General features: G+C 37.0%; 2 protein-coding genes and 1 pseudogene across 2 annotated transcripts; 1 reads left to right on the top strand and 2 right to left on the bottom strand.

Annotated features, from left to right (window-relative positions):
• Positions 1–2,988: 2,988 nt before the first annotated feature.
• Positions 2,989–4,865, bottom strand: LOC103947523 (3-ketoacyl-CoA synthase 6). Its single transcript, XM_009358435.2, has one exon. The coding sequence runs from the start codon at positions 4,765–4,767 to the stop codon at positions 3,277–3,279; it is 1,491 nt and encodes a 496-aa protein (XP_009356710.2). The 5' UTR covers positions 4,768–4,865; the 3' UTR covers positions 2,989–3,276.
• A 2,486-nt stretch (positions 4,866–7,351) lies between these two features.
• LOC103949352 lies at positions 7,352–8,897 on the top strand (annotated as a pseudogene).
• Positions 8,898–11,569: 2,672 nt separating this feature from the next.
• On the bottom strand, positions 11,570–13,007 carry LOC103947514 (ethylene-responsive transcription factor ERF118). The gene has a single exon (XM_009358428.3). The coding sequence runs from the start codon at positions 12,950–12,952 to the stop codon at positions 11,912–11,914; it is 1,041 nt and encodes a 346-aa protein (XP_009356703.2). The 5' UTR covers positions 12,953–13,007; the 3' UTR covers positions 11,570–11,911.
• Positions 13,008–18,517: the final 5,510 nt, after the last annotated feature.

Below are 18,517 nucleotides of genomic sequence, written 5' to 3'. Positions count from 1 at the left end.
TTTGTTTTAAATTAACAGCAAAAATATAAGAATATCAATTAATTCTACAGGGTTTTAAATCAATATTCATGGCAATTTTTTGTTGTTCAATAAATCTTCAAGAAATTATATATATATTTATTGTTATCTCACTAGCACCGTCACCTTAAAGAAAAATTGAACTTTTCAAAATTCATTATTTGTCACCTCACTTTAAGATCATTACATTTTTTTATTAAAAAAATAAATTAAGCGTTGCACATAACACATTTTTAACTTTTATTTTTTTGACTTGTTATTGAGAACAAATCAAATCACAGAGATCTCCATGATCTCACTTGAAAGAGTAATTTTTTAATGTGCTTGGAATAGGAGGTGTACTATTCTATGTTTTAGGCACATTGATAAATTTCTCCACTTAACAAAGTTTTGATCCCCAAAATAAGTTTTTTACTAAAATATAGAAAGTAGCCATGGGAAATGGGTAGAGTGAGGTAGTAAATTATGCATTTCGAAAAATCAAGCTATACCACTTTTGGAATGTGGTGACATAAAAAACATTTCCCAAGATTAAACTTTGGTTTGGGCAATTAGGCTAGAGCTGGTATGTAAACTTTGGTAGTAGTTGGTATGTAACCCTTTCCTAATTAAGGTTAAACATTTCCTAAACCCTAAGGATAATGATGTAAGTCTCCACTTCAGGGTGCATTAATCTTGTCAAGCTTTCACTGTCAAGAATAAGTGCAACGATTAATTTTGTCAAGCTTTCACTATCAAGAATAAGTGCAACGATTAATCTTGTCAAGCCTCTAGGATTAAGACTTCATGAGAAATCCTGAAAAGAACAAGAACAAAAAATACTCTTATTTTGTTCCTTTTCTCTCGCTCACACTTTGCCCTTACTATTATATCGCTCTAACTCCTTGAGTGGTATACAACTTATTGTTTTGCTCCACTTCAAAACTAGTGTAATAGCACCTTTATATAGACATAATAAAGCTCTTCTTCAATAAAAAATACTAATCATTGGAATCTAGTTATGAATCCTTCTCTAATTATGAAACCAACTCCAATTAGGAACACCACTCTAATTGGAAAAACCATTCCACTTGCGAAAACACTTTACTTCTATGAGACTATAATTCTTAATAGACTTAGAACAACTATCACCTCAAGGTGGAAAGACCAACAAATTTTAATCACTACCAAATTCCAATTAATTGTCTCCTTCACAATTTCACTTCACAACAATGTGTTGAAAAAGAGTTGGACTTGGCTGCTGAAGGATCAGCAGCTGCTGTTGATGACCAATTACAGCTAAACACGTGTCCAAATTTTAATTTTTTTAATCAAAACTTGAACACATATCTAACCGTAATTGGTCATCAACAACAAAGTTCTATCTGTTGAAAAATACGATCTAGCAACTCTGTTTAATTGTTTCCAAATGTGGGGCCGAATAATTAAAGTAATTAACAGATGCTCTGGGATGGCTTCCAACATGTTCTCTTCTCAGATGACATATCAATTGGTTAGTTTTATTGGCGGTCAACGGGTACAGAGCGCAAACAAATATATCACAATCATATCACGGTTGCGAGACACTTGTCGATTTAGAGGTAGCGTGGATGATATTTTTGCATGTAATGAAACACCCAAATTAACTGTTTTTCTATAAAATAAAAAATAATTAACCAACTTGTACCGAACGGGTTCACTATTAATATCATTTCTTGGACTCCTAACAGTCTAACACAATGTTATATTTTATATACAAAACTTTTTTCACATAACCGTGCATTAGTAGTTTAGAATGCCAAGATAATAGAAACCAGTTTTACTAGCTAAGTCTTTCTTATACCGTTATACGACAGTTCATGGCATGGATGCCGGTTTCAGTCTCATCTGCAATGGCCAGTGCTGGCTAGCCATCGTATAATCTTTGAAATATTAATGGCATCTGCAGCCCTGCATATTTGTTTAACTAATTTCTTCACCCTTGCATCCACAAGGACCGCAACCATGAAGTCATTCACCAATACATACATAGGCATACTGCTCAGCCGTTTCAATTGGCCAGATAACGAAATTAAAGAGAGAACCGTTTTCAGTTCTTCACATTAGGGAAGAACGGCCCTAATTTTCAATGATCCCCTTATAACTGAAAATAATCATCTGTTTGCAATAAGTAAGGTACAATATATGTTAGCCAAGTTTCTACTGCATTTCAAGAGTACTAAATACCAAAGCTTTAAAAACTTACAGCCTTAAGTGGACAAGAAAGCTTAATTAACCATGCATATCCACCTTAACCCCTAGCTTGTAAATGGTAAAAAAACCTAGGGCTAGCTGCTTCCAGGCATGGATTTTGCTCATAAATCCAGTCACGATATATGGATCTTTCTCTTTGTGTCTGTATATGTATAACTTTAATTTATTAATTTCTCTTTGCTTACCAGAAAGTTCAGGCTTCAAATGCATTCACGCACTTAGTTTACGTGTGTAGTTAGAGTTAGCTAACCCAGAACTTAGCTTTCCCCTCGTATGAAAATCTCTTTCCATATTTTGGACCTGTAGACTCGTAGAATACACGTATATTACACCATAGCTACTACGTATGCACCTGGGCAGAAGCTTCATAGCCTTAAATCCAGGACCTCTTCTTTTAGCTGCATTTTGGATGGCCGTGCAACAAAATTTAATTATGATGGGCTAATATCCCTTTTTTAATTTGGCGGTCCTCAAATTCCTTGTTAGTTACTTATTTAGCTTGTGTAAACTGAACAAAAGGATGCGTAAAATACATTTCCATGAATGGAAGATATCATCATCTGCCTCAAGGCATTTCATTTATGGTCGGGGCAAGTATAATTGTTTTCTACAGAAGTATGTTTCTTCCACTCAAACGGGACCTTGTACAACTGTATTAGTTTTGCACCAATATCAGCGGTGGTTGTCCACTTGTTTTTAGCCTTATAATTGAATGAATCAAAGGAAAATCAAGGCACATAGACAAAGCGAGAGTTGCATAAAGAAAATACTAGATGTTGCAAGAAACATTAAATGCAAAACCAAATTTAAAAATTAAGTCCCCAAAACATTACCATTTAAAAAACTACATGTTGTAACGGCTGATGATTAGATTCTGTTTTTTATGATATAAAGAAAGATTTCAATCATCAACCGTCATATCATGCAATGTACAAAATATGATTAAAATATATATTTGATTTTAATCAAAGAAAAGCCACCACCAATCACCATTCACCATTTCATTCGTGTTCTTGTTTGCAAACTCTAAAGCTTCACCACTTCAGGAATATGAACCGGGTACCTATCGATGCAATCAACCCAGGGTCCATCCGACGCCGTTTTGATGGCTCGATTGCACTTCCAAACAGCACTGTTGCACTTAAACCCGCTCCCGAATGCAATCTGCCAGACCCTATCACCCTTTCTCATCCTACCCTTCGCCTCGATGTACCCCAACTCGTACCACAGCGATGACGACGACGTATTACCGAACCTATGCAGCGTCATCCTCGACGCCTCGCAGTGCTCCGCCGACAGCTGTAAATTCTTCTGCAGCTCGTCGATCACTGCTCTCCCGCCCGCGTGGATGCAGAAGTGCTCGAACGCCAGTCGGAAATCTGGAATGTAGGGCTTCCATTTCGGGTTCAAGATTTTCCGCCCGATGAGCGTGAAGAGAAACAGCAACTGCTCCGACGCTGGCAGCACCAGCGGCCCGATCGTCGTGATGTTCGATTTCAGCGCTTCCCCCGCAATTGCCATCAGATCTTTAGAGAGCGAAATTCCAACTTTGCCCTCCTTGTCCTCTTCTTCGAACACGCACTTATACGCCTTGTCGTCGGCTCCTTTGTGCGTCCGGACTACGTGGACCAATCGGTACTTGGCGCGGCGGTGCTCGGACCTCCTGTTCGATAAAAGCAAGGCGGCGCCTCCCATCCGGAAGAGGCAGTTGGGGAGGAGCATCGCCCTCTCATTGCCTTGGTAATAGTTCGGGGTGATGATCTCGGTGCTGACGACAACCGCGTTGGAGTTGGGATGCACCTGGAGGATGTCGCGCGCCAAATCGATTGAGATGAGGCCGGCGCTGCAGCCCATACCGGAGAGGTTGAAGCTCTTGATGTTGCTCCTCAGTTTGTATTTGTTGATCACCATCGCCGAGAGAGAAGGCGTCGGCGAGAAGAGGCTGCAGTTGACGATAAGAATATCGATGTCTTTGGGCTTAAGCCCCGTTTTCTCGAACAGAGAGTCCATGGCGGAGAAGATGACGAGCTCCGCCTCGCCCCTAGCGTCCTCCATGGTGGGGTTGGGCGGAATGTAGTGGATTGCCGGAGGGAGGCAGGTCTCCTCGCCGAGACCCGAGCGCTCGAGGATCCTCATCTGGAACTCGACGCTCTTAGGGTTGTTGCTGAGGATGAGGCGGGAATGCTCCATGAAGGTGGAGAACGGAACGCGGCACGTGACCGGAGGTTTGAAGCAGGCGTAGTCGACAAGGTAGATGGGGCGGGGTTTGGACATGAAGTAGACAGTGGCGATGAAGATGATGAGGAAGGAGGAGCATAGGATTTGGACGAGGTTGAAGTGGAGGGAGTCCCAGAGCTTGAGAAGCTCGTCGGGGCCGAGGCGGAGGACCTCCAGGAGGATACCGGCCATGATGGGGATGAGAGTGAGGGTGAGAATGTGGTTGACGAGGTACTGGTAGCCGAGCTTGACATACTTGAGCTTGACGGAGTTGGAGAAGTCCTGCAAGATTGGAGGCATGGTTGGCTGCTAGGTGTTCCGCAGAGAAGGAGAGAGATGAGAAGAGATGATGAGCAGTGGTGGTGGTGAGAGTTGAGGGGGCGTTGTATTAGTTGGGGAAGGAGGATGGGGATTTAAAGGCAACAGGACCGGGGCAATGAAGGAGGCAGATGAGGAGATTAAATGGGGACTACACGACACTCAACGCTCACTTTTTTTTATTTTTTTTTGAATAAACAATATTATCTACAGGAGTATGAGATTAGGGTAAACTTCACAATGAGCTAGTCAAATAATGTGATTCAAATTCACTTTTGACGAGAATCGAACCTAAAACCTCTTACTTATAGATGAAAAGGAATATTACTAAATTGTAGTACTAATTGTAACGTTCACTTAACTTTGGTATTAATTATACTTTTCCCAAACATTTATTTTTCCCCATCTAACTAAAACCATGCCCTAACATACATAGCTCCTTTTGTTTTGGTTCCAGCAATTATGAGCTTCCCTTTCTACAATTTGTCAAACATTTAACTTAACTGGTTTGGGGTTGATCCTGAATTAATTTCAACGGTAGATGGATACGGTGGATCCTTCTTTTAAGAAAAATTTGAGTTGAGTTGTCCGATCATGTTGTTGTACAACTCGTTTCATAATAGCATGAGACCTGTTGTGTTTTAGTTACATTGGCCCCATATCGTTCCACTTAAGGTGGGAATTGTTCTAATCAGATATAGTCACCATATATCTTCTATACTCTTTCTTAATTATAATACACACGTGTAATCTACTTCACTTATCAACATGATCATACAAAACGAAAAGAGATAAATTTTGGGTACTGTTATTGATGCTCCTCAAAAGTCTACTTTTCTTTTTAAATGTAGAAAATTTGGAGTACACAATGAAACTTTTAGAGTGTCAATAATACTCTAAATTTTTGGTTGTATAGTTTCATATTAAGGACTGTTTAGGTATACAAACTGAACATAATTTAATTTGATGCATATTCTCAACTACATGACAATGATGTTATATCTAAATTTAATTTCAAACTAAACGCCTAAAAAATATATGAGAAATGCTAAGGAGACTCTCTTAAAATGAGACTCTCTATGAACTCTCTGCCATCTTACACCTTAACGTTAATTTTTGTGTCAACATCATAAAACATTGTGGAAGAAAATGAGGTGGCAAAAAATCCATGGAGAGTCATACTTTTGAGAGAATTTCCTTAACATTTTTCAAAATATATATCCTGGGAAAAAATTGAAAATGAAGGTCCACCAAATTATAGTTAGAGAAATTAATTTCCAGTCTCCAATTGATTTGTTTTCGAAATAATGCATTTCATGCAGCAAAAACAGTTGGGCGTATTATTCACATCCGTTGAGTATACGTTGGAGCTAACAATAATCCTAAACCCTAAACAACGAGAAGATACATGACACAATTAAATATATCTTTATTATGGTGTTTCATGCTAATAATGCAACGATATGTGTAAATTTTTCTCTTACAACGATGTATTTAAGACATAGAACGTTAGAATAATGATCTATGGCACGTAAGTTTCTTTCATAAATAACTCAGTGATTCGTTTCATTATGGTTTCATGTTAACCCCAGAAAACTTGGAGTATCTTCTGGGATTATGAGGGAGGAGGAGGAGGAGAAGAATGACGAGTGTGTTGACTCAATAGAGTAATGCGATGTTTGACATTTGACAGAAATAATGTGTTGAGATAATATTTACGTGGGGATTGACCAAATCCGAATAGGAGTAGTTTGGAAAGAAGGGATGGGGTAGGTCGGTCACAAAAAGTTGAGAGAAATTTAACGGTCGCTTCAATGGCGGCATCGCCGTTGCGTGCGCGTGCTCTCTCCAGTCTCCATTATCTAAACTTGTAGGACGACGGTGCGGCCCATTTTGTAGCTTCCTTGTTGGACCAAAACAAATATTTTGTAGCGTCCCTTGGCCCACTTATAGCTTTTGAAAGTACATAAAAAATAAAAAATAAATTGAGGGAAAATTAGTAACATCCACTGAAGAGCAGCCGGCATAATCTGATCTAGGACTAGGACCTGGCCCGGAAAGAATGAAGTACATAAGGGACCATTCTTTTGTTGTGATCGTAACTATAACAGTCCAAAGATAACGAAATTTCTTAAAATGAGCACGTCATTGGGACAAACCAGCTGCTAACCTATCTTTTTCCCTCAACTTCACCACCTCAAACTAGTCCATCAAATTTAAGGGAATATGAGTAGGATTGTAGGTGCACACACAAACGTAGCAACATTAGTTGGAGCAGTTTACTCCTCTTTATGCAGCTGAGTTCAAATGTACTTCCTCTCTTCCAGTCTTCCTTACTAATAAGATTAATTTAAAAAAAAAATAATATTGCTACAAATTCAAAACCTTCAAATAATCAGCCGGATGAGATTCAAAGTTTAAACTATAAAGTAGCATTACGCTCTATCCAATATGACTACGCTCAAGTCTACTTATAATTTATAATTTTAGATTGTCCCACGATTCCATCTATGTATTTAGATATGATTACAGTTCTTGTAGCTAGAATTTACAATTGGTTTATTTGATGACAGCGGATGTGGGGAAGGTGGGTTATCTGTGGGAGTTGAATGGAGCCAAGGAAAGGCTCGAGTTGTGGAAAGCTGATTTGATTGTGGAAGGAAGCTTTGATGAGGCTGTACGAGGCGTCGATCGAGTCTTCCACACTCTATCGCCCGTACTTGTTCCATAAGACGACAATGTTCAGGCAACTTAGTTAAGCTCTTCATTTGATCTTTTAGCTGTCTTGTTGCTTGATTGGGAGAAAACTTGAGAGCTTTCAAAACTGCAAAGTGCTAAAATGTGGTGCATTCATGAAAAATATTCAAGCTAAAACGAAACTTTGATTTGATTGTTGGCAAATTCGATTGATCCATGTATAAAGGGCACACTAAATGTTCTGAATTCGTGCTCAAAAGCACGCGTGAAACGGGTTGTGCTCACCTCTTCTTGCTTTTCTATAAGATATTGTTACGATTCCCAGCAGGGCTCTCCACTCAATGAATCACATTGGAGTGATCCTAAGTACTGCAAACACTACAATGTAACCACTTACAAACCCTTCCACTCCATGTTTAGTTCCAGATCAATTGGGTCGTTGTGATTACGGGTTGGATGTCTGATTGTCCAAGCGGTAATGATAGTATCTTGTACCTGAACCGGTGGCAAGTGCTAATGCGGTCTGAGGGAAAGGATTTCTTCTTGTCTGCTTAGCTTTTATTTGGCCTACCACATTCATCATAAAAAATAACACATAGATGTTGAATTGAAGTCGAAATGCAATATTCATGTGTAAATTATTGTTTGTGTACAGCTTTGGTATGCTTATGCAAAAACTACAGCAGAGTAGGAGGCATGGAGAATTGCCGAGGAGAGCAGAATGGATCTCGTGGTGGTGAATCCGTCGATCATGGTTGGTCCTCTGCTAGCACCACAACCAACCAGCACACTATATATGATACTTGCTATACTGACAGGTTAAACCACGTGACAATATTCTAGTACCGAACAATAATTTGTCCAATTTGAGAATACGTATATTGAATATGCCGTTTGGTTCAAGAGGGGAGCTCCTGAACACGACAGTCGGATTTGTGCACATAGATGATGTGGTGGCTGCGCACATTTTAGCAATGGTGGAAAGCAAAGCGTCGGGAAGGCTGATATGTTCGAGCTCGGTTGCGCACTGGTCGGAGATCAATGAGATGTTGAGGGCCAAATATCCATCCTATCCATATGAAAACAAGTGAAGTGAGTATCTCTAGTGTTTTTAAGTTTTTCTTGGTTTAGTATGAAAAATTATTCATGGAATTAAACATAAATTGTAGGTGTAGCAGCGTGGAAGGAGACAATAATCCACGTAGCATGGATACCAGTAAAACAGCACAACTGGTATGTCCACCTTTCAAAACGCTTGAAACAACGTTTGATGACTGCATCACTAGTTTCCAACAGAAACGATTTCTGATTTCTATGAACGAATCGCACAAGGCGTTGCCTTTGAGTGCGTTCCAACTTTCTTTGTAAGATACAGTCTTAGCATTCGTCTCCTGCACCCGAAGCCCTGAGTTCGATTTTCCCCTCCACTTGTCCAAAAGGGAAAACAAATCAATAGTAGTAGATGAGGAATGAGCAAGGGTGTTAAAGCAGGATCTCCATCATTATTTGTGTTTTGTTATCTTCTTCTTTTCCTTTTTCAATATTCAATTTTTGGCGTGTCTTATGCCTTTTGACCGTCAAAGTTTTGGACAGAGCTTTTAACAGAATGTTTGATTCTAGGGATCTACCAGTTTGGCTAAAGTAGTATATTTACATTACATATAAATAGTGAGTTGAGTTGGTAATGATCGTTTTCTTTGCTAAACTTAAGGTGTAGGTTCAAGTTCTGCTGTCAACAATTCCTTTTGGCCGGTGATCTGTAAAAAAAAAAATAGCTAAGATCCCTTTGTAAGTTCTCAAAGAGACTTGTAGTATGCTCTGATTTCGAGATGAGATAAACTCCCCTCACCCTAAACTTTTTGTTACCAAAATAAAAACAATAGGCATGTTTACTTGTAATGCTATCTTGAATCGAATAAGTGAAAAAAATAATTGAAATGAGATCAACCAATCCCGTAGTTAATTTGATTTTTAATTGTAAAGTATTTAATTACAGATTTTGACTGTGAAATATATTTTATTTTCAATTTTCAGATGTGCTAGTTTACAAAGAGAAGATTAGGAATTAAAAAAAATGATAATACTTTCTTATCCATTGTAAAAACCAGAATCGAATGTGATAATAAAGCTGTGACAAAAGTCGTGATGCAGAATTGTTAACAATTAATCAAAAGGAAAGGGACATTCCTCGCTTTGATTTCAATCGAAAGACAAGACGTTAATTACGGTTTCTTTTTATTTTTCGTTGTTTAGTCACATTTTTTATAATTCAAGTGCAAAAGCTTAAATGCGTTTTTTGACTGGAAAATCTCATAAATTTTATTTTAAAAAAATATATTTAGAGCTCGTTTGAATGTGCTTTTGAAATGACTGAAAACGTTTTTGATGAATATGTTTTTAGAACCAATCATTAGTAAAGATGCAAATAAATCCTAGAAAAGCACTTTAAGTGCTTTTGAAACCAAAAAATATTTTCTTTAAAAACGCTTTCAGTCATTTCAAAAGTATATCCAAACGAGCCCTTAGGCTTTTGGAGCTAATAAGCACAACATTGTTTCCGTCATTTTACACATAAGTTTGAATCTTACTCAAAGTGTTAGTGTAGCTCTAGTCATTTTGAAGACTTACATAAAGGTCTTAGTTCCCTTCTAAGTTTTTACGAATCTCCCACCAAAATATCGCATTCTAAACTAAATAATAACTATTTGGTGTAAATACAATACATTTTAAACAGCCTTAGTATTAATCCTATAAGTAAATAAGAAGCTTGAAGGCACCGTAACACTAGTGACACAATTATGCAGCGACATGATAAGCACTTTGTTAAGACCAGAGGAAACTGATTAGTGGCTTGCCTTTCCGTTAACATAGGGGACGTTCACTTATTATTCATAAGTAATGCGAAATGATTGCTATTTTGTTAAATAACAAATTTTATAATCAGTTTCATCTGTTTAAAACAGAGAAGTTAGTAAAAAACATAGAAGTTAGTAAAAACTTTTAAAAGTTATAATAATTTTTTACCGTTTGATCAAATTTTAAGAATCCGAATATTTTGATTCATAAACTTTGAAGGAAGAGATCCGGAGATAATCTCATTCCAAATTTTATAAGCAGTGGCATGTGATGTTAGAGGATATTCACCAGGACACGTGCCAAGCAAAGGCATTGAAGGTGTGTCACCAAACACCCATTGGTTTGGTTTAAGGGACCTGCAGGGAGAGCGAATTGGATTTATTGGACTACAGCTAGCTCAAAGGACCTGCAAAGATTTTACTGCCTCTAGTTCAAGATATGCTTTGATTTTTTTTGGAAGCAACTAGATATGCTTTGTTTGGCAAAAGAAAACCAACTCAGGTCCACTCCCACAACCCTCACTACGTTTTCACAACAACGAAGAACAGAGGGACTTCCTCGCTCCTTTCCGGCGCAACTATTACGTATTGCCATGAAAAATTAGCCTTTGTGAAAATATATCACTGATTTAAGATGCCATAGCGACATTCCTAGATATGAAATGTCCCAGTCAGTTATCCGAAGAAGGGTAGGATTACAAGATGGCGAATTTTTACCTCATGAGATATAGCCAAGGTGCCAAATTAGCATTATAAAGTGACCGGTGTTCCAAACTAATTATCCGATGAAGCTTGAGCATTTCATGGCGGAGAACCAATTATCCAACGACATGATAATATTTCTAGATGGCAAAAACCAATTATTCAACGCCATTCGAAAAGTTAAAACGCACAACAATAATGCGTCTTAGATTTGGAACACCGCCACATAGGTTTATGTTTCAGCCCTATCAGAATAGGGAGGAACAGTTAAGCCATTTCCAACCGACCCGGCTAAAGAGTCGTAGGCCAAAATATAGCCCGTTTTGACACGAAAAACGTCTTCAAGTGAGAACTAGGCCCCGTTTCGGTTGGAGTTTGGTAAAATAAGTCACCATCTACCTTGAGATCAAAGAACTTTGGTAATAACTACTGAGAAGACCCGACAATAAAAGGGACACGAGCTTTGTGCTCCTTCAATGGATAGCAAGCCACACCAAGGCTCCATGAACATTTAAAAAGAAATCAGAAAGTAGGTAAAGCAAAATTCATTGCAGAAACTTCATAGTCCAGTACCACATCACAGAGAAAACAGAGAGATATAACATTAAACCCTTCTGCGACAACGAATGAGATCGAAAACCCTTTGGACGGCTCTGATAGCACGAGAAAACTCAAGGATTCAAACTGAACATTACCATGCTTAAGCCGCTAATCACCGTCTTAATCTCTCTTTAAACAAACAAATAAATTAAACTCTCAGTCAAGAGCCCCCAATGTGTTGGTTAAGAGTTCTTGATGTTTCACCTAATTGCTGCAAAACCATAACTAATAATTACCGATACTAACGGAGATTAAACTCTTAAGATACTCTCCTAGCTGCAAAAACTTATTGGCATACTAATGTTGAGGGGTTCATCCAACCAGCAAGCAATGTCATCCTTGCCAAGATCCTCAAAGTCACAGTCGGGAAGACTGCTCGGCTCATCGCTTTCAAATCCGGGAATCTGAATATCCTCAATGCTGCTGTAATCGTCGAAGTACTGCCCGAAATCCTCTAAGTAAAGAGAATCGAGCTCCGGTCCCAAGTTTATGTCTTGATCAAAATGAAGAGGGCCCAATGAATCATCAAGAAAACCCAAATCGGGTATTTGCAGCTCTCCAAGATTTGTCGAATCATCGGCAATCTCCTTCTCCAAATCAGCACCATTCTGAATGTTATTAGAAGCAGATGTCTCCAAATCAAGCACTGACGAAGGAGACCTCTGAGACAGGACACAGTCGGAATCCTCAGACGGTTCAGCGTTGTTGTAGGAACAGTTGTTGGAAACGACAGCTGAGGCCGAGGTGTTGTTGCTTTTATCAGAGGCTGAAACGGCGGCCGGAGCAGCTGCCACCATTTCTTCAATTTCAAGCCGCTTCGCCTCATAGGCCTTGGAAGCGTCCTCTGCAGTGTTGAAAGTACCAAGCCAGATACGAGCCCCCTTGAAAGGGTCGCGAATCTCAGCTGCCCATTTCCCCCATTTGCGCTGTCTCACTCCTCTGTAAGGAGAAGAGGACTGCCGATGGGATTTAGTGAATTTCACCTTCTTGTTGCTGGGTTTCAGGGTTTTAACTCCACCGTAGTTGCTGTCTTGACCTGAGCTCTCCGGCTCAGCGGCTGCCTTCGGCGGCGGGAGCGCAACATTGGGTTGACAGAAAGTAATTTCACGAACAAAGCGTCTTGGGTTTTTAGCAAAGCTTCTTTTTCTTCCTCCTTCATCTTCGCTCGAAGATGAGTCATCAGTGGCGTCGGGATCGTAACAAATAATACGAACTTTCCTCGTAATCTTGGACTGTTGAGCAGGAAATAGTTCTCTCTTGGACTTTCTCATACTGTTCCGCTGATTTACCAGCTGTCTCTGAGGCTCAGGCATTTTCTGAACTAATTTCTAAAAATGCCTAAAATCTTCTCCCAAAAACCCTCAAAAATACCCAGAAAAAATGAAAAAAAAAAACGAAATTAAAAATATGAGATTTGAGTTTGTGATGTGAGTGGTATCAGGTTAGATCCCCTCTCAGGAATAAGAAGAGGAAAGAAAATCTTTTTATATGAAAAGCCCCAAAATATTGCAATCCAGAACAAATCCTGCAAATTTCAACAACTAGTAAGATTCAAATTAAAAAAACTAAAAAATCAACCCAGAATTGAAAAACCCACAGGGGTTTAACAAACATTTAGAGAATATAAACAAAAACCCACATACCCTTTTGGTCTCAAATTCATCGAAACAGGTCGAATCACCGGGTTGAATCTCTGCCGGAAAAAGCAGAGAAGCATAAAGCAGACGGCAGAGCAAGCAGCAGTTAAAATCCAGAGCTTCGACGGAGCCCCAAGCACCACCAAATCAAAGCTAGCCGACATAAAATCTCTCCAAGCAGCCTCCTCTTTCGCTCTCCTCCGTTCCTCAGAGAAAACCTTTTTCCAAAACCTTCTGTGAAAATCCGTGAGAAAAGATAAGAGAGAGAGCCAAAGCGAAAGAAGAAGACTGTAAGAGGCAGAGTGATAGCTAGATATAGCCGCAGCAAAACCCCTAAAGCCTCAAGACGGTTTGGTGGTCAAAAGGGTTAGAGAGGATGACGAATCTATGGCCACGATTTTATGTGACAGAGATCAGAGAGTGTGGTTAAATAGTTTTCATCGACTTTTACAATACACCGACTCTACAGAAACAGAAAGAAAAAAAAATTAAAATATAAAAACTGACCTTCAATTAAAAGATTCAACAACGCAAATCTCCATAAAATAAAAAATTTTAAAATATCAAATGAGATTATATATATTTTTTAATTTGTTGTATAAAATAAAATTTTAAAGCGGACTGTAGAATTATTAATTTGTCATATCATTCTTTTTAGTAATTTTTTACTCAAAATAAGTTATGTGAAACATATGACTGATGTTTGGAGTAATGATGTAACTTAGGTTGGGCCAATCCGAACCTGTCCATGTTCTATCCGACTTTAAACCCGAACAAGCGGGTTTTTTTTAGTTATAACATGCCCAAACCCAACCTGATTTCAACCCGTTCATTGATTGGGTTGAGTTGTGCAACTTGCTTCTTAATGACATTTGCACTTTCGTGGAGGATTCACTAGTGACTTTTGAACCCGATTAAACTCGAACCCAAATGAACCCAATTAAGACTCAACCCGAACCTGAACCCGAATTGTAAAAGTTGGGTTAGAGTTGGGTTGACCTTTTAACCCATCTAACCTGTTTGAGTTGCCCCCCTAATTTAGAGTTATTTCAACATTTCAACATAAATAATAGCCTCAAAATTTACAATAGGTTGAGTTCCCAGTGACAATGTTTTTGAGCTATCTTCACTTCAAAACACAGAGAAGTGAGCACATATCGTTCTTTTTATTTCAATTTTTTATAAAATCTTAAAATTATTTTTGTCTAAGCAACTTGTTAGAAGGGAGTGAGGCGTTGAAGATTCGAAACAACCTAAATACAAGTTATGTGCAAGAACATGACTTTATTGAATGAAAAACTAGTTAGACTAACATGAAAATTTTATAATTTCGGAAAATTTATAAATAAATCAATTAAAATTTTAATTCTTATCACAAATTAAAAAGGATGATTGGTATTAAAACACCAAGTTTTACTTCTCATATACTAATTGTGTAGAAAACATTTAAAATTAAATTATAAAAAAAATCACAGAAACCAAAATTAAAATGTATTCAAACAATTTGCAGTTACCTTTGTGTAGCTTTCTCGCTCCTCAATATTCTATTGCTCCTCAGGTCTCTCTTTCTCTCCCCACTCTCTCTGCCTGCGTTTCACATTCAGTGGTGCTTTTCTCTCTGCTTCTCTCTCACACTCTCGCCATGTTGCGTTTTTCCTTTGCGGTATATAAATTGATAAAAAAGCAGAGACAACGAGCGTGTGAAAATAAATATATAAAATGTAGGAAAAAAAACCAATTTAGCAAATTAACAAATACATTTAATTTAAAATGATGACCTGGCATGGGCTAGACTTTTTATTGTGCTAAAAACACGAAAAAAATCTCTTGTTACGCATATCACCCTTGAGTTCTTCGCCACACTCCCGCTTGCCAGTTGTGTTCCACACTGTCCAATCGTACGGTTCTCAATGGCATTGCAGAGCGGGTTAGGCGGGAGAGTCAGTCCACGCAGAAGCTCGATTCAATTCTTGAGAGAATTTCAAGGCAAGTGCTTCAGACCAGGCATGGTTGATTGTGCTAATTTTTTTGAGGAAAACACAGCGTTACTTTCAGCAAAAGCCTATTAATTGTGTTGTCAAACAGTTATTTAGGTAATTTTGGGAATATAGGTGACAAAATAGAATCAATATTTTGTCATTTTACGAGATTTACCCTTTCTTTTAGATTATTGTTTTTTTGTATATTTAGGTATGAAGTTGGTTTTGCATTTTTCTTGATTTGTTTTGTTGTGGCCACCTTTGGGAGAAAATCTGGATCTTGATAATTCTGATTTCACAAAATAAAATTTTCTATGGACTTTTCCCTTGTAAATTGATAATCTTATGGTAAGTTGTACCTACCAAATTTTTTATTAATTTGGGGGTCAAACTTTTTTGTGGGAGTAAGTATATGATGAGAGATATTTTTAGTGTGCTCAGAAGATGGTTCTATTAAGTGGTTGAATTATTATTTTTTAAGTATCCAACTACTTGTATTATCAAGGCGTGGAATGTCACGCTAAAATTTTGTTTATATCATCATTTATATTTTAAAAATGCATTTATAAAAAAAACCTTGATTGAACAAATTCTCACCGTTACAATTAGATTTTTTTATATTTATTTAATGCATTCTATCATGAAAAATAATTGTTAGATTATCCTTGGATATATTCACATATGTTTTAGTATGGGTGTAGAAAAAAAAAATTAACTTATGGGTGTACAACACTTGATGATAATTTTAAAGGGTTTAAAGAATTTGCACATAGTATCACGGTACAATGGTATTCCTCCTCACTTGTAAATAAGAGATTTTAGGTTCAATTCTCATCAAAGACGAATTTGAACCCAAGCTATTGTCAGCTCATTGTGAAATTTGGGTCGTTCTCCTTCATCTCTTAAAATAAATAATATCGTTTGTTTGGAAGATAAAAAATTCTAAAGAATTAATAAAAATTCCAACAAAAAAAAGATTAATTTGAATTAATTATAAAGTTCATTTTTTCTTGGTCATATAATTTATCAGTTAACTTGTTAAAAAAATATATATATCGGTTGACTAAGCTGTGTTGAAGGAGTAACATAGGCCCAATAAACAAGAATTTAAATGTCCCGTCTCAAAAAGAATAAGTATGATGAAAAATATTAAATCATTTTTTATTTTGTTGGATCATCTTCCACGATCATAGGAAAACCTCGATGGGAAGAAATCATGAAACCGACCTCATCATAACACTACCCCGTGATGTACAAGCTGTGGGTCCCAGCGAAGAGAGCACACAAAGCACGTGACCATGTGCCGATCGATTTTCGAGAGGAGCAAAAGTTGATCCAACGGTCCGTAAGCTGCCTGGCCACGAAAAAAATGGCCATGTACCTTTATGTCCCACGCGGCGGCCACGCCCCAAGCAACCATAAACTTTTGGCAATGGTAGGTAACAGTCTATTATACTAAACGCACAGTCCACTAAGAAAGGCTAGATTTTTCCTCTCCAATTCTTCCTCATATTTTATTATTTTTTAACATCAAATTAGTTACTTTGGGGGCTACATATTTCTTATCTTAGAGGCAAATTTAGAACCAGTTTAGGATTGTTGTGTTTTTTTAATAAATTATTTTTGTTGTACTTTAAGAATAATTAACTATAAAATAAAGCAGTTGAGCGTTTGATTAATTATATTTTAAAAGTGTTTTGGGTATAAAAAGTAGTGTAAAAGCAGTGTCTAAAAAGATAAATAATGTCATTGTTTGAAATTAATGAGCTAACTACAGGAATTAAAAACATTTTAAAAGTTCAACTCTTCTTTTCATTGAAGCAGCTTTTAAAAGTAACATATATGCTACTTTTAAAAAGCTATTGTTTGAAGGTCATTACTTTAAAAATAGAATAAGCAATATATTTTATTTTTACCAAACACTTTTTTACTACTTAACTTTAAAGTGAAACATAATTTTGTAAAAAATCAATACCAAACTAGGCTTTATTCTAATTTTTTTTTAGTCTATTTCTCTTTAGCTTTTTGATTGGCGAACAATTTTATCAATATTAAAGCTAAATGTGGCCTATAACCCTTGATTCAAGATGACCTAGGCCAACTCTAAGACCAATAGTCCATGCCCCGCCCAAAGAAAACGAGACTTACATGAAACCAAAATGTTAAAGTTTGTTCAAATTATTATGTGTTATTATGAGTGATGTTTATAGAAGTGACGAGTTTAATACATGATTACGACTAATTCGATGTTTGATTAGCTCAAGTAATTCATTCTCTCTCGCATGGAATTAGATGATTGGTCTTTAGTGTACCCATTTTATTCAAAGTAGTGGGAGTTCAAAGCAATCATGTGATATTATATAGAAAAGAAAAAACACTATGATATTTGAGTAATATGAGAGCGTCTTATAAATTTGAGCCACTCTTCATATTAGTAATATGTTTTACCGTAAGTCTTGACCTTTTAAGGCTTTTTAACAAAAATGGTCATTGAGATTTGCATAATTTTTTACTTTGGTCTCTGAGATTTGAAATCGATAGAATTGGTCATTGAGTTTGTCTCCAATCAACCATTTTGATCATTCCATGAAAAATCGCCATAAAATAAGGATAAAATGACAAAAATACCCTCAAAATTTGTCAAATCATTTTAGCCTCTTTTTATTATATTGAGGGTAATTTTGTCATTTTGATCCTTATTTAACATAATTTTTCACCGAATGATCTAAATGATTGATGGTGGACAATTTTAGAAACCACTTCTATTGATTTCAAATCTCAAAGACCAAAGTAAAGAGTTAGGCAAATCTCATAGACTATTTTGGCTAAAAAGCCACCTTTTAAATACAATTATGGTTGCAATTTTGTTCACCATTATCAAGTGATAGTAACGTTCATCACCTTATTTATCACAATAAAATAAGTTTAAATTTTAAAATTTGTGTCCATCTATTATGCAAATTTTAAAATTTAAACTAATCTTATAATGACAGATATGATGGTGAGCATTACTATCACTTAGCGTTGACGAGTAAAAATATTTCCCACAGTTATCTATGATGGACACAAATTTTAAAATTTAAACTAATCTTATAATGACAAATATGATGGTGAACATTACTATCATTTAGCGTTGACGAGCAAAAATATTCCCCACAGTTATCTATAGTGTTACGATTTTCTCTTGTTAAGCAGTGATAACTTTCAATGGATGGACACGATGGCATGTGGGTATGGGGATGATCACCATGATGCATACATG

The sequence above is a fragment of a genome, unplaced genomic scaffold, assembly GCF_019419815.1.
Source record: "Pyrus x bretschneideri cultivar Hongxiangsu unplaced genomic scaffold, Pyrus_bretschneideri_v1 Contig22, whole genome shotgun sequence".
NCBI classification, from domain to species: Eukaryota; Viridiplantae; Streptophyta; class Magnoliopsida; order Rosales; family Rosaceae; genus Pyrus; species Pyrus x bretschneideri.
Note: the sequence above shows the minus strand (reverse complement) of the source record. Positions and strands in the feature narration are given on the sequence as shown.